General features: G+C 46.7%; 1 protein-coding gene across 1 annotated transcript; it reads left to right on the top strand.

Moving 5' to 3' along the window:
- The first annotated feature begins 950 nt into the window (after nt 1–950).
- On the top strand, nt 951–12,557 carry LOC117049415 (lymphocyte antigen 6E-like). The gene is made up of 3 exons (XM_033154070.1): nt 951–1,067; nt 9,126–9,239; nt 12,089–12,557. Exons 1-3 carry the CDS (start codon nt 1,013–1,015, stop codon nt 12,292–12,294), a joined length of 375 nt encoding a protein of 124 aa, XP_033009961.1. The 5' UTR covers nt 951–1,012; the 3' UTR covers nt 12,295–12,557.
- Nucleotides 12,558–15,051: the final 2,494 nt, after the last annotated feature.

Genomic DNA, 15,051 nt, shown 5'->3' with positions numbered 1-15,051 from the left:
AGGAACTTAATAAAAGTAAAACTTATATATGTCTTTCCCCTGAATACGCTTGACACAGGATTGCAGTCTCAAAAACTTTAGCTATCTGGCTGACAATCTATTTCTTGTGACGTCATCTTGGGTTGCTACCTGGAATTCAGGGTGAAATTTAAGGCTGGATTTCATTTTAGTGATCCCATTGGCATTCCCATATTTTCTGTATTGCATTTTTATAGGCATCTTTCCCCCAGCCAAACTTCCTTTGCATGTGTGGTATTATTTACAACTGTTTCTTAATAAAGCCCTGGGAAGGCGAAAATGGCCTCGGGCTAAGCAGGAAATCTCCTTGTTCCCTTTTGCTGTTTCAAAAAGGTAAAGGTAAAGGGACCCCTGACCATTAGGTCCAGTCGTGTCCGACTCTGGGGTTGCAGTGCCATCTCGCGTTACTGGCCGAAGGAGCCAGCATACAGCTTCCGGGTCATGTGGCCATCTGGCGAACCAGAGCAGCGCATGGAAACGCTGTTTACCTTCCCACCAGAGCGGGGACCTATTATCTACTTGCACTTTGACGTGCTTTTCGAACTGCTAGGTTGGCAGGAGCAGGGACCGAGCAACGGGGAGCTCACCCCATGGCGGGGATTCGAACCGCCAGCCTTCTGATCGGCAAGCCCTAGGCTCTGTTGGTTTTAACCCAAGAGCCCCCCAAACTGAGTCATATTCCTTCTGAACATCCGTGTCACGTTGCAACAGGTGGAATCCAACACGCTGTGCTTGCGTCCTGTTAAAAAATCTGCATCTATAGCCAAGAAAAATAGACTGCCATGTGGCACTCAGTTCACCATCCCGGGTCAGAAAAAATAAAGGAGGGGGAGGGGGGAGTTTTTAGGAGCACAACAAGCGCAGCGGGAATTTCCAGGCAAAAAACCTGTGTGCAATCAGATGCTTCTCCCTCTGACGGCACCGCCCTAAATGAGCATCATATAATGTCAGAATTGCCAGCTGTTCCTTTCCAGCTGGTTAAGAGCTTGCCAGGATGAAGACTTTCACTGCCGTACTCTTGGTTGTTGCAGCCCTCTGCCTGGAGCAAGGTGAGCTTCGCTGGGGTTAAGCCAAGGAGGGGTGGGCAGATCTTCTTGTTGAGATCCTGCAGTGGACAGAGCATATGCCCATTGCTGAAAACAGGTTTTGATAGCTGCTTTAGATTCTCAGCTCTTTGCAGGTAGGGACATGGGGGAAGAAACTGACTGTGTTTGCATTTTAAGAGAAACCACATCATTTGCACTTCTAGGACCAATACGTGGAACAAAGCACAGATTATCCATTGCAATTTGCACTTCTCTGATTTTTGCAGAGCGGTTCCCCAGCCAAACCAGTGTCGGCATTCGTGTGCATCAAAATGCATATATTTGTGAAAATAACATGCAAAAACGCTTCATGGTGTAGTGGTTAAGAGTGGTGGACTCGTAATCTGGTGAACCTGATTCGCGTCTCCGCTCCTCCACATGCAGCTGCTGGGTGACCTTGGGCTAGTCACACTTCTTTGAAGTCTTTCAGCCCCACTCACCTCACAGAGTGTTTGTTGTGGGGGAGGAAGGGAAGGGGGAATGTGAGCCGCTTTGAGACTCCTTCGGGTAGTGATAAAGCGGGATATCAAATCCAAACTCTTCTTCATACCGGGGGAATTGTTTGCAAAACTGTGTACACTGGGGGGGGAGTGTGTTTATTAGAATAAATTAGCACTAAAATGCCGGTGAGTTTTCATGAGAATTATTATCATTCTTGATATTTTGCAAATAGCTGCAGAAATGTGGAAAGCTGAATTTAAGAACGCAAAGATGAGAGAATCAGATTTGTCAGGCTTGTCCATCCCTAAATGCAACTGTTCTGCTTGGGAACTCCTGGCTGAAACTTAACGTTTCTAATTGAAGATGAAGCAATCTAAATCTGTTGACAAACCCCGTTACACAGGCTCTTAAAGCATCTGCTTTTTAGTGAGTGGAGGTGGTCCATGTTCAACCTCCCCCAGCTTTTCCTATTCCCAGGCAGGCAGCCCTGCTATCTAAGAGTCTTTCGCTGACTTGGGTTTTTTAACCTGCTAGCTATTGGCTATTTATTGCCACTGAGCAGTGGTTATTCTGCAGCTAGCTCAGACTTCACACAGGTAAGGAGACAGAGGGCTCTTTGCATCAACCACCAACAGCTGCAATTTCCTTACAAAGCACAAAGGAATATACTGTATTTTTCACTCCATAGGGTGCACCGGACCATAGGGCACACCTCGTTTTCAGAGGAGGAAACAAGAAAAAAAACCATTTTTTTCTGGTTTTCCTCCTCTAAAAGCCCTGTTTTTTTGAGGATCATCTCAAATTTGTGCAGCTTTTTTTGCAAAGGGAAAAGCCCTGTTTTTTTGAGGATCAGCTCAGATTTGTGCAGCTTTTTTGCAAAGGGGGAAAAGCAAAGAGGAAAAGCCCCGTTTTAATGGGGTTCAACTCACATTTCTACAGCTTCTTAAGGAAAGGGAGCCATTTCTACAGTTTGCAGGCAGATAATCTAATCAGCCAGTCACATGTAGCTGGGGAAACAAACAACCTCCCTCTTATTGATTTGTTTTTCCTTGTGGGCTTATAGCCGAATAAAGTATTATCTATCTATCTATCTATCCAACCTCCCTCTGCAGCACATTCAACAATGGAGGCCTGGGCAAGAGGGCGGGGCTGAAAGGGAGCCGGTGACTCATCTCTCTCCCGATCTCTTGCTGATCAGCTGCTGAGCGGGGTCCTTTCAACACCCCCTTTTCTCTTTGTAAAATAAAATAATGATCCTCTTTTGGCTCCTGGGCAATTCAGCTCCAGGGACCACCATTCGCTCCATAAGACGCACAGATATTTCCCCTTACTTTTTAGGAGCGTCTTATGGAGCGAAAAACACTGTAAGCACTTGCCAAATAAGCAAATAAAATCCTTGTGACTTAAAACTCAGGGAGCATCCTCACAGTCCTTATTTTAACGACGGTCTCCAGACATTTTGCTTGATGTGGAAAGAAGCGGTGCTTCGCACATTTCTAGGTGCTGCTAAATGGAGGAGTGCTGGGAAAGTTTTCTTGCAAACTGGACTATGTAGATTAAAGTTCTGCAGGTACAGGCTGTGTCTTGGAGACAGAGCATGTGCTTTGCATGCAGATGATCCCTAATCCAATCCAATTCAATCTCTGGTGTCTCCAGGTAAGGTTGGGAGAAACCCTTTGTCTGAACACCAGGAGAGTCACTGTCAATCAATGCAATGCTGAGCTAAGGTGAACCAGATGGTTCAACTCAGCATAAGGCAATTTCTTCTGCTCTTCTTAATTGAGGTTCCCACTCCATCGCTCCATGCCCAGATCTTAATTACCTTTCCCTTGATAAGGGAAAGCCTGAAAAACCTGCTCAGCCTAGCGATCACCATGAGCCTCGAGCTGTTGTGTTCTCTCACACCTTCTGGGTTAAAACAAAATAAAAAAATCCTTCCAGTAGCACCTTAGAGACCAACTAAGTTTGTTCTTGGTATGAGCTTTCGTGTGCATGCAGACTTCTTCAGATACACTGAAATAGAAGAAGTGTGCATGCACACTGAAGCTGAAGAAGTGTGCATGCACACGAAAGCTCATACCAAGAACAAACTCAGCTGGTCTCTAAGGTGCTACTGGAAAGAATTTTCTATTTTGTTTCGACTGAAATAGAAGTCACCAGACCCTTATATATAGTGAGATGGTGAGGAGGGGTATTACTCAGAAGGGTGGTGGGTATGGGTGATTGGGTGATGGGTGTGGAAAACCTGTTGATGACCATTAACGACTGCAATTAGGTGTGTCAAATGTTGAGTTTGCCGGTGTGTAGCTGACAATGTATGGCTACAAATAGCAGAGAGGGAACAATGACTGCCCAAGCCCACTGTCACCACATACAGATGTGGTCATGTCCGAAATCCTTTGGGTCTAACTAAAGTCCAATAGTGGTGATTCCCAATAGAACATTCTTCTAAATATGCTATGCTTCTAAATTTTCTAAAACAACATATTTCTTCACACATTGAGTAGTTAAAATATGGAACTCCCTCCCACAAGAGGCAGCCAGGGCCAACGACCTAGATGACTTTGGACAAATTCGTGGATGAGGAATCATAGAATCAAAGAGTCTTAGAGTTGGAAGGGTTCCCAAAGGGTCATCCAGTCCAACTCCCTGCAATGCAGGAATCTCAGCTAAAGCATCCATGGCAGGTGGCCATCCAACCTCTGCTTAAAAACCTCCAAGGAAGGAGAGTCCACAACCTCCCAAGGGAGAACATTTCACTGTTGAACAGCTCATACTGCCAAAATGTTCTTCCTGGTGTTGAGTCAGAATCTCCTTTCTTGTAAATTGAAGCCATTGGTTTGAGTCCGACCCTCCAGGGCAGGAGACACCAAGCTTGCTCCCTCTTCCACGGGACAACCATTTGAAGATGGCTATCATATCTCCACTCAGTTTCCTCTTTTCAAAGCTAAACGGACCCAGCTCCTTCAACCGTTCCTCATAAGGCTTGGTTTCCATATCCGTGATCATCTTGGTTGTCCCCTCTGCACACATTCCAGCTTGATACCATTGTGAGGGCTATAGATACTGGAGAGCCAGTGTGGTGTAGTGATTAAAAGTGGTAGACTCGTAATCTGGTGAACCGGGTTCGTGTCTCCGCTCCTCCACATGCAGCTGCTGGGTGACCTTGGGCTAGTCACACTTCTTTGAAGTCTCTCGGCCCCACTCACTTCACAGAGTGTTTGTTGTGGAGAACGAAGGGAAAGGAGAATTTTAGCCACTTTGAGACTCCTTCGGGTAGTGATAAAGTGGGATTTCAAATCCAAACTCCTCCTCCACTTCCTCTATTGCCATGGTAGCTTAGCTCTGCCTCCACAGTTGGAGGCAGTGATGCGTTTCAATGCCGTTTGAGGAATCGACAGGAGGGGAGAATGGGCTTGTGCTCAGATCCTGTTTTGGGGCTTCTTACGGGCCTCTGGTTGGCCACTGTGGGAACAGGATGCTGGACTAGATGGGCCTTTGGCTCTTATGTCCTGTCTAGTATCAGGCACCCATCCCAGACTACAAGGACACTTTCTTGCTAGCAAGGAAGAGATATTTATTCAGGCTAATCATGGTACAGGCTCACCAGCAAGTTGAGATTTGAAGGTACAGGAGCAGGGCAAGAGGTTCATAGCTGAACGGAAGCTCCAAAGATGCACCTGCCATTGGCACACCCTTCCCACGAAGTGATTACAGACAAGGTGGGGTGATCTTGCCCATTGCACTCTCTCACCCTCTGACGCTGTTGCGAACACACATTCACACTCTTGTCTGGTGGGTGGCTCTCATCCTACCTACGAAGGCGCTGCCTAGCTCCCAGCGACAAGACTATGTCCTGCTCCTCCGCCTCCCCCTCTGACTCCACTTCCTCCCATCCAACTCCTCCCTCTGGATGGGCAAAGTGCTCTACCCTCCTTGATGCGGCTCTGCACTCCCCTGGAAGATCCAAAAAGAGATCTAAGAGATCTGCTTCTCCCTCTCTGACATCTCGAGTCACAAAGAGAGAACCCCTCTCCCTCATCTCTGGGTGCCAGCCTTCCAGCCCTGCAATCCCTCCTCTCTTCTCTCCTCCTCCGATGGCAAGGGGTGGTGGAAGTTTTAGTCTGGCAACATCTGGAGAGCCAAAGGTTCCCCAAACCTGCCGCAGAGCTTTTTTTTTCAGTTTAGAAAAAGGATGCTTCATGTGGGCACAATGCTGAGGTGTCTAAAAATAGACACGAGTTTGGGTCATAGTTGAAGAAGAGTACTTCTGCCTCTCTTGATACCAGAATCCAGACTCAAGTGGCCAAGCATGATGGGAACCGTGGTCCAGCAATATCTGGTGGGCTGCAGTTGTTCATTCAGATGGCCTTCATCAACCTGGTGTCTTAGGGGGTTTTGTGTTGATTTTATTGAGAATTACCATTGTTGTTGTTTAGTTGTTCAGTCGTGTCCGACTCTTCGTGACCCCATGGACCAGAGCACACCAGGCACCCCATCCTCCACTGCCTCCCGCAGTTTGGTCAGACTCATGTTGGTAGCTTCAAGAACACTGTCCAACCATCTCGTCCTCTGTCGTCCCCTTCTCCTTGTGCCCTCCATCTTTCCCAACACCAGGGTCTTTTCCAGGGAGTCTTCTCTTCTCATGAGGTGGCCAAAGTATTGGAGCCTCAACTTCAGGATCTGTCCTTCCAGTGAGCACTCAGGGATGATGGCCATCAGAATGGATAGATTTGATCTTCTTGCAGTCCATGGGCCTCTCAAGAGTCTCCTCCAGAACTACCATTATACAGCTGTATTAAACGGAAACACAAATTAGCCAGCAATACCCCAAGGCAGAGAGGAGCACTACAACTCCTATCAGGCCTGATGCGAATTTGCAGTCCAAAACATCCTAAGGGTGCCAGGTTGGTGACGCCTGCACCAAAATGTCACATCTGGCTCTGGAAGCCCATGCAAAAGTCGTACTAAGGGCAGCGTCAAAGGGTTGCCTATATGGCACAGCATGAAGCAATGCTTGTGGAAGATCTGGTTGTTCTTGCATCTCAGCGTCTCTTCGTGCGAGTGAAGTTTATGGACTGATCTCGTGGCTTGGAGTGAGTCAGCTCCACCATTAAACCTCACCCTGCCCTCTCCCTTCCCATAACTCAGGCACCCCGAAGCTCAGGCACCCCATTGTTTTGAAGTTCTTTCCCATCAAAGAGGCACCTCACGCCTACTGGCATCACAAGAGCACCCAGTATCACCCTATAATCTCCAACTTACCATACACCCAACTTTAAAAAGGAGGGTGGCACCCAAAACAGACTGAGTGCCTCACAGGTAAACAACTTTAGGGAACAGAAGGGATGGCTCAGCCAAGCACTTGATGGTGAAGAAATGGGGAGAGTTGTTTCACAGAGGGAAAAATTGATGAGTGCTACAACCAGTATGTTTCCAAGCACAATTCAAAGTGTTGGTGCTGACTTTTAAAGCCCTGAACGGCCTCGGTCCAGTATACCTGAAGGAGCGTCTCCACCCCCATCGTTCTGCCCGGACACTGAGGTCCAGCTCTGAGGGCCTTCTGGCAGTTCCCTCATTACGAGAAGCCAAGTTACAGGGAACCAGGCAGAGGGCCTTCTCAGTGGTGGCACCCGCCCTGTGGAACACCCTCCCACTAGATGTCAAAGAGGAAACCAAATACCAGACTTTTAGGAGACATCTGAAAGCAGCCCTGTTTAGTGAAGCTTTTAATGTTTAATTATTGTATTTTAACATTCTGTTGGAGATGGGTGGGGTATAAATAAATAAATAATAATAATAATAATAATAATAATAATAATAATAATAATAACCAGGGCAAACCAGGAAAAGGCCTCCCCTCCTTCCTAATGAGTAATTGCATCTATATAAATCGTTGCCACAAAGCATTCGCGGCATCAGGAGAAGTATAATGTCTAGATCAAGCAGTTGTTGTTGTTCAGTCGTTCAGTCGTGTCCGACTCTTCGTGACCCCATGGACCAGAGCACGCCAGGCACGCCTATCCTTCACTGCAGTAGTACCGCCCTATTCTGCCTTGGTCAAACCACACCTGGAATACTGGGTCCAGTTCTGGGTGCCATAATTTAACCAGGATGTTGAAAAGATGGAACTTGTGTAGAGGGGGGCGACCCAGAGGATCAAGCGTCTGGAAAACAAGCCTGATGAGGAACGGTTGAGGGAGCTGGGGATGTTTAGCATGGAAAAGAGAAGGTTAAGGGGTGATATGATAGTCATGTTCAAATATATAAAAGGATGTCATCTAGAGGAGGGAGAAAGGTTGTTTTCTGCTGCTCCAGAGAAGCGGACACGGGGCAATGGATTCAAACTACAAGAAAGAAGATTCCACCTAAACATTAGGAAGAACTTCCTGACAGTAAGAGCTGTTGGACAGTGGGATTTGCTGCCAAGGAGTGTGGTGGAGTCTCCTTCTTTGGAGGTCTTTAAGCGGAGGCTTGACAGCCATCTGTCAGGAATGCTTTGATGGTGTTTCCTGCTTGGCAGGGGGTTGGACTGGATGGCCCTGGTGGTCTCTTCCAACTCTAGGATTCTATGATTCTAAATAAAAATACAAAGTACAGTGTTTTCCCCTGTGTCCAATTCTGGGCATCACAATTTGTTGACAAGCTGGAACATGTGCAGAGGAGGGCAACCAAGGGTCTGGAAACCAAGCCTTATGAGGAACGGTTGAAGGAGCTGGGTATGTTTAGCCTGGAAAAGAGGAGACTAGGAGGAGATATGAGAGCCATCTTCAAATATCTTAAGGGCTATCACATGGAGGATGGAGCAAGCTTGTTTCCTCCTGCTCTGGAAAGTAGGACTCAAACCAATGGCTTCAAGTTGCGAGAAAGGAGATTCCAATTAAACATGAGGAAGAATTCGCTGATAGTAAGTGGGACAAACTCCTTCAGGAGGTTGCTGACTCTCCTTCCTTGGAGGTTTTTAAGACGAGGTTGAATGGTCATCTGCGATGGATGCTTTAGCTGAGATTCCTGCATTGCAGGGGGTTGGACTAGATGACTCTTGGTGTCCCTTCGAACTCTGCAGTTCTATGAAAGTGTGGATTCAAAAGGAAATTAGAGAAATTCATGGCTGGAGGGAGAGTTCTATCAATGGCTATTAGCCATGTGGCTAAACAGCACCTTCAGAGACAGACAGGGATTATTATTAGACTACAACTCCCATCATCCCTGGCCATGATGGGATTTGGAGTGTAGAAACATCTCAAGGACTACAGGTTCAAAGGGTGGCTGGGAACGGCCACTTAGATTTCCCACAATGCCCCTCAGCAAGCTGGCATTGGGAGCATTGTTTGGAATTAGAACGGCAGCTGAACCCAGCCGCTCTGAGCCCTGACCAGGAAATCTTTTTAATAAAGGGAGTCCCAGGACGGGTGCCAGTAGTGGGGGTCTGCCACTGTGTTGGGGTCCTGGCAGTGGCCCAGGGGTCCGCAGTGCTGATGCCAGCCCTGGTGCCCCCCGCATACACCCAAAGAATATTCGGTAGAAATCTTGTAGCTATAGCAACCTAATACCCCCCACTTCCCCACCTTTTTTTTGCAGTTTCATCCTTGCACTGTTACACGTGTGAAAGAGCAAAATCCCACGAGGAATGCACCAAGAAGAGGTGTTCGGATATGAACAGATTTTGCGTGTCGTTGGCCCACAGAGGTCCTGGTAAGTTTCAGGGAAATTCATGATCTGTTTGCAGGAAGGCAGAGAGAAAAAGAAGCTGTACTCCATAGGTCTGGCTGGCTGGAACTGAAGATTTGATCAATTAAAAACTCAGTTAATTTTGCATAGATTTGCCTGTGGGTGGACACCCTGCAGTGAGAAAGACAGTGTTGACATTTAAATGACCCTTTAGTCTACTTATTTACTGGAAGATCGGATGGGATGGGCTATTCCAGGAGATTTCGTTTTGGAAGCACATTCCAGCACATTATAGGCATTGCATCACAGCAAAAAGCCCAGTCTTTTGGGAAAGGGAAACCTCCCAATCAATACCGATTGCTCAACCTGAATTTGCTGGCATGTGGCATGTGACTGAATCCCACCTGAACATAGTAGTGTTGTGGAAGTACCATGGATAGGATTAATATTGTAAGATAAAAAGTACATAATGATAAGTGAACAGAGTAAGATAAGACACAAAGAAGAAGGAAAAAAAGGAATAGCAGGCATATGAAAAAAAACAGAACGGGAGGTGGGGAGACCTGTAACCGTACATACCAAAAAATGCTATTGTGGTTAACTAGACCTAAACTAGGGAAGGGTGGCGCTGTGGGTTAAACACAGAGCCCAGGGCTTCCCGATCAGAAGGTCGGCTGTCGAATCCCTGTAACGGGGTGTGCTCCCGTTGCTCGGTCCCTGCTCTGCCCACCTAGCAGTTCGAAAACGCGTCAAGCACAAGTAGAAAATAGGTACCACTCAGCGGGAGGGTAAATGGTTTCCGTGCGCTGCTCTGGTTCACCAGAAGCGGCTTAAGTCATGCTGGCCACATGACCGGAAGCGTACGCCGGCTCCCTCCGCCAGTAAGAGAGATGACCCCGCAACCCCAGAGTCGGACATGACTGGACCTAATGGTCAGGGGTCCCTTACCTTTTAGTCCTAAACCTATTACAGTATTAAAAAATGAATTCCAAATTAAATTTGCCCGTGGCAAGTCTAGGTTTGTATGCAACTTGTTCATGTGTAGCAAGTTTGTGCATATCTTCAATCCAATCGTGGGAGCCTCATTTTAATTTTTCCAGTTCATCAAAACCTGTTTTTGTGCCGTAGTAAGGCCAGGGAGAGTCCATTCATAGTCTCTCTTTGTAACCATTCAAAAGTATAATTTCCTCTGCAAATTTAAGATTATTCTGTAATGTCGTGCTGACTGTCTCTATTACCTTCTGCCAAAAATTTATCAACACGGGACATTGTACAAACGTATGTTTTAGAGAAGCCTTATCCCTGCGACATCTCCAGCAGCTAGATGTCTTAGATAACCCTTTCATAAAAAAAGCATACTGGAGTCCAGTAAATTCTAAATATTTTTTGTTATGTGAGTCTTAATTTGAGGCACAGAGAACCCTTGTTATAGAACACCATGTTTAGTTGAGATTCTTTATTCCATTCCTCCTGTAATAACTGTGTATCAAACTGGTTTGCTACTAAAAACATTTATATAAATAATAATAATAATAATAATAAAATAATAATAATAATAAATTTTTATTTATACCCCACCCTTCCTGGTTTAAAAAACTGGGCTCAGGGCGGCCAACAGCAAATATAAAACACTGATTAAAATGGAACTTAAAAACAGCATAAAATACAACGTAAAACGCAGCATCAATATCAATAAAATTCAAAAATTCAGGGGTCATTTGGGGAGAAAAACAAAACAAAAACCCAGTCAGTAGACATCAAATGATCACCAGGGCTAACTGGCCAAGTTGGTCCTACTAGGGCCAGCAAGGAGACCAGGGAAGAATTTAAATGTGGCGTCCCAGAATGGGTTTCTTCATAGAAGAGGAAAGGGAAAAGGGAATAGAGGACCAGCCTAATTCAAATTGAAGGCCAGGCGGAATAGCTCTGTCTTACAGGCCCTGCGGAAGGAGATCAAGTCCTGCAGGGCCCTAATCTTGTGGGACAGAGTATTCCACCAGGTCAGAGCCGTCACTGAAAAGACCCTGGCCCTGGTGGAGGATAGTATGACTTCCTTAGGGCCCGGGACCTTTAAGCTATTATTATTCATGGACCTTAGGGTTCTCTGCGGGACATACCATAAGATGCGGTCCCGTAAGTACGAGGGTCCTAGGCCGCATAGGGCTTTAAAGGTCAAAACCAGCACCTTAAACCTGACCCGGTACTCCACCAGGAACCAGTGCAGCTGGTAGAGCATAGGGTGAATGTTGTGTATTGATTCAGTGGTTTTTATATCTGTATTACTATTGTCTGAATTCGCATTAGGGTAAAGTAACTGCCTTTCTGTTCCAGAAGGAACAGCTACTATTGGGTCATTTAGGCTGCTGTATTTGGATCCTCAGTCTTATTGGTTTCCATCAAAAGGCAGCGTTGTGATTGCTTGAGATTGTTCCCTCCAAAATGTATCCTTTCTAGCCAGTCTTCTGTCCCTATAAATGTAGCTTCCCTCTCCTCAGTTCCCCAGTCTTGTTTGCTTGAATGAAGAGTGTTACATGAAGAAGCTGTCTCCTGCCTGCTATGTCAGAGAGCTGAAATCACTTACCGAAATCACTAACCCCAAGCTACAACAGTGAATATGCTCCCGAGTGCCACGGCAAGCACCCCGTGAGGAGCCTCGCTGCAGCATTCTGCACTCGCTGGAGTTTCTGGGACAGTTTCAAGGGCAGCCCCGCGTAGAGGGGTTCTTTGTTGTTGCTACATAATGCCCGTGGATAGGATTGTGTTGTTTTAAGTCAGTGAAATTCATCTCCAAACAGGGTTGACTATTGCCACTGAATCCCGCAGCAATTTTTCATTCTCTCTCCCTCCCTCCCTTAAATTCTCTTGTTTTGCAGGCAGTGAGTTTTCCGTCAGCAAGTGGTGTGCAGACAGCTGCCCAAACAACTTTGAGATCAAGAGTGGCCAAACGGGCATGGAGACCAACTGCTGCATTTCCGATTACTGCAACAGCGGTGCTCCCAGCAGCGTGAAAACCAGCTATGCTCTCATGATCGTGGCGACACTCGCCAGCTTTGCCTGTATCCTCCGGACGGGGCTGTAATGGGGGGTGGGAGGTGGTAGAGATCAGCAACTGTCTGTTTTGGAAGCTCATGGGAGGCACTAATCTCCACGTCTTCTTTTTACAAGGCCTGATTCTGGCTTCGCTGAGAGCTATGCTACAAACACGGCGCGGGGTGCTGTTGCCTTTTGTTGCATGTGATGACGGGGGGGGGGGACCATTTTCTGTAACGCTCACCGATGCGAAAAAATAAAAATCTCTCTGCGTGCCACTAAGTAAATGAGCACAGCAGGTTTACAACAAAATGGGGAATCTTTTTTTAATGTGTGTGTGTGTGGGCATTCAAAAATACAACCTCCCCTACTGCATTTTGAAGTGGCACAGTCCAAAATACAACCACCCTGTTTCTGTGTAATGGGTTGAATGACTCTTCGAGACTTCTTGGTCTTTGTGTCCAAAGTCCGTTTCGGGGGCCTAATCCGGCTCACCGGTTGGTTTAACCCGGCCCCTGTGGCAGTTTATTTCCGGGGGTAAAATCCTTAAAAAACAAACAAACAAAAAAAACCTCGGCCCTTCGCTTCATCAAATCTGGCCCTCTTTGAAAAAAGTTTGGACACCACTGCTGACTTAGACAAAACTGATTCTCTGTTCTGACCTTCTCCTCATTTTCTTCTGCATCTGTGTGTAGACTCAGGTTCCCATGGCCTCGCTGTTTTATTTCTCAACACCACACAAATATTCACACACACATACCCACAAACACCCAACCCTCTTGTTTTGACATTGCCTTGCAGGGGTACCAACTTGAATAAAATATGGGGGGGTGGGGTGGAGGTGAGCCCCGCCCTGCATAATTGATCACAAGACACAGCATATTCACACCATTTGAATGGCAATGCCCATCAACCGGGGGGGGGAGGGCAGTCCCCTCCAATATTTTTTGGGTGGGGCCAATCTCCTACATTGCTTTGCAGTAAACCTATTAGGCTGGCGGGATGTTCCTTTGTCTTCCCTCTTCATTGGGAGGGAGAAGTTTGTTCAGTTTGCATTTGGGTACAAAATTCCTTAAACTGCACCTTCCCAAACAACACACGAACCAAAAACGGGACTATCCTTCAAAACTGGCACATCTTGAAATGTCGCAGCGCTGCACAGGCTAGGAGGAAACCGTGCAAACAAATGCATTTGTTAGTGAAAAGAACAGGCAAAACACATTATCTGCGGGGAAATCGCTTGCCCAAACGTGCCTGTTAGGAGAAAGCTGGACTAACATGCTGGCGAGGACTTTAAAGCAAAAGCACGAATAGATGCGGGAATGTGGCAAACTGAATTTGAGATTGGAAAAACGGGAAACAAATAAGATCCTTCCTTCTTGCCTTTCTCGTCGATGGTACTCCTTTCTTCTTTCTTTGGCGAGCCCTTGTAGCCGAGTAAGATTGTCTTCCATAAACACGGTTTTAACAATGAGTCCGTAAGTGACTGTGGAGGCCAATTCTGGATCTGCATGTCCTTCCACAGTGGGGACATTGGTTCCCGGGCAGGAGTTGATCACGGTGAGGGTATGCCAAGCCTGCCTTCCTCTTAGCACGTTTCCCCTTGCATCCTGAGTTTGAGCGTCTTCAAAGCCCGTCTTCGTGCATGCACACAAAAGCTCATACCAAGAACAAACTTAGTTGGTCTCTAAGGTGCTACTGGAAGGAATTTTTTTATTTTTTATTTTGTTTTGACTTTGGCAGACCAACACGGCTGTTGTTGTTCAGTTGTTCAGTCGTGTTCGACTCTTCGTGACCCCATGGACCAGAGCACGCCAGGCACCCCTATCCTCCACTGCCTCCCGCAGTTTGGCCAGACTCATGCCAGTCGCTTCGAGAACACTGTCCAACCACCTCATCCTCTGTCGTCCCCTTCTCCTTGTGCCCTCCATCTTTCCCAACATCAGGGTCTTTTCCAGGCAGTCTTCTCTTCTCATGAGGTGGCCAAAGTACTGGAGCCTCAATGTGGGCTAGACAATGCTACCATTCAGTGGATTTGTAACTGGCTGACTGACCGAACCCAAAGGGTGCTCATCAATGGCTCCTCTTCATCCTGGAGAGATGTGACTAGTGGGGTGCCACAGGGTTCTGTCTTGGGCCCAGTCTTATTCAACATCTTCATCAATGACTTGGATGATGGGCTTGAGGGCATCCTGATCAAGTTTGCAGATGACACCAAATTAGGAGGGGTGACTAATACCCCAGAGGACAGGATCACACTTCAAAATGACCTTAACAGATTAGAGAACTGGGCCAGAGCAAACAAGATGAATTTTAACAGGAAGAAATGCAGAGTACTACACTTGGGCAAAAAAATTGGAAGGCACAAATACAGGATGGGTGACACCTGGCTTGAGAGCAGTACATGTGAAAAGGATCTAGGAGTCTTGGTAGACCACAAACCTGACATGATCAACAGTGTGATGCAGCAGCTAAAAAAGCCAATGCAATTCTGGGCTGCATCAATAGGATTATAGCGTCTAGATCAAGGGAGGTAATAGTACCACTATATTCTGCTCTGGTCAGAACTCACCTGGAATACTGTGTCCAGTTCTGGGCACCACAGTTCAAGAAGGATACTGACAAGCTGGAATGGTCAAAGGCCTGGAAACGATGCCTTATGAGGAACGGCTAAGGGAGCTGGGTATGTTTAGCCTGGAGAAGAGAAGATTTGCTTTGAGAGAGTCTTTAAACCTCTTTTGTTGACCACCAGCATTACGCTTCCCATTCTTAAGTTCGGAATAGAGTAGTTGCTTTGGATCAGGCA

The sequence above is a fragment of the Lacerta agilis genome, chromosome 7 (genome assembly GCF_009819535.1).
Source record: "Lacerta agilis isolate rLacAgi1 chromosome 7, rLacAgi1.pri, whole genome shotgun sequence".
Lineage (NCBI taxonomy): Eukaryota > Metazoa > Chordata > Lepidosauria > Squamata > Lacertidae > Lacerta > Lacerta agilis.
The sequence above is the reverse complement of the archived record's forward strand: the minus strand, read 5'-3'. Positions and strand labels throughout refer to the sequence as shown.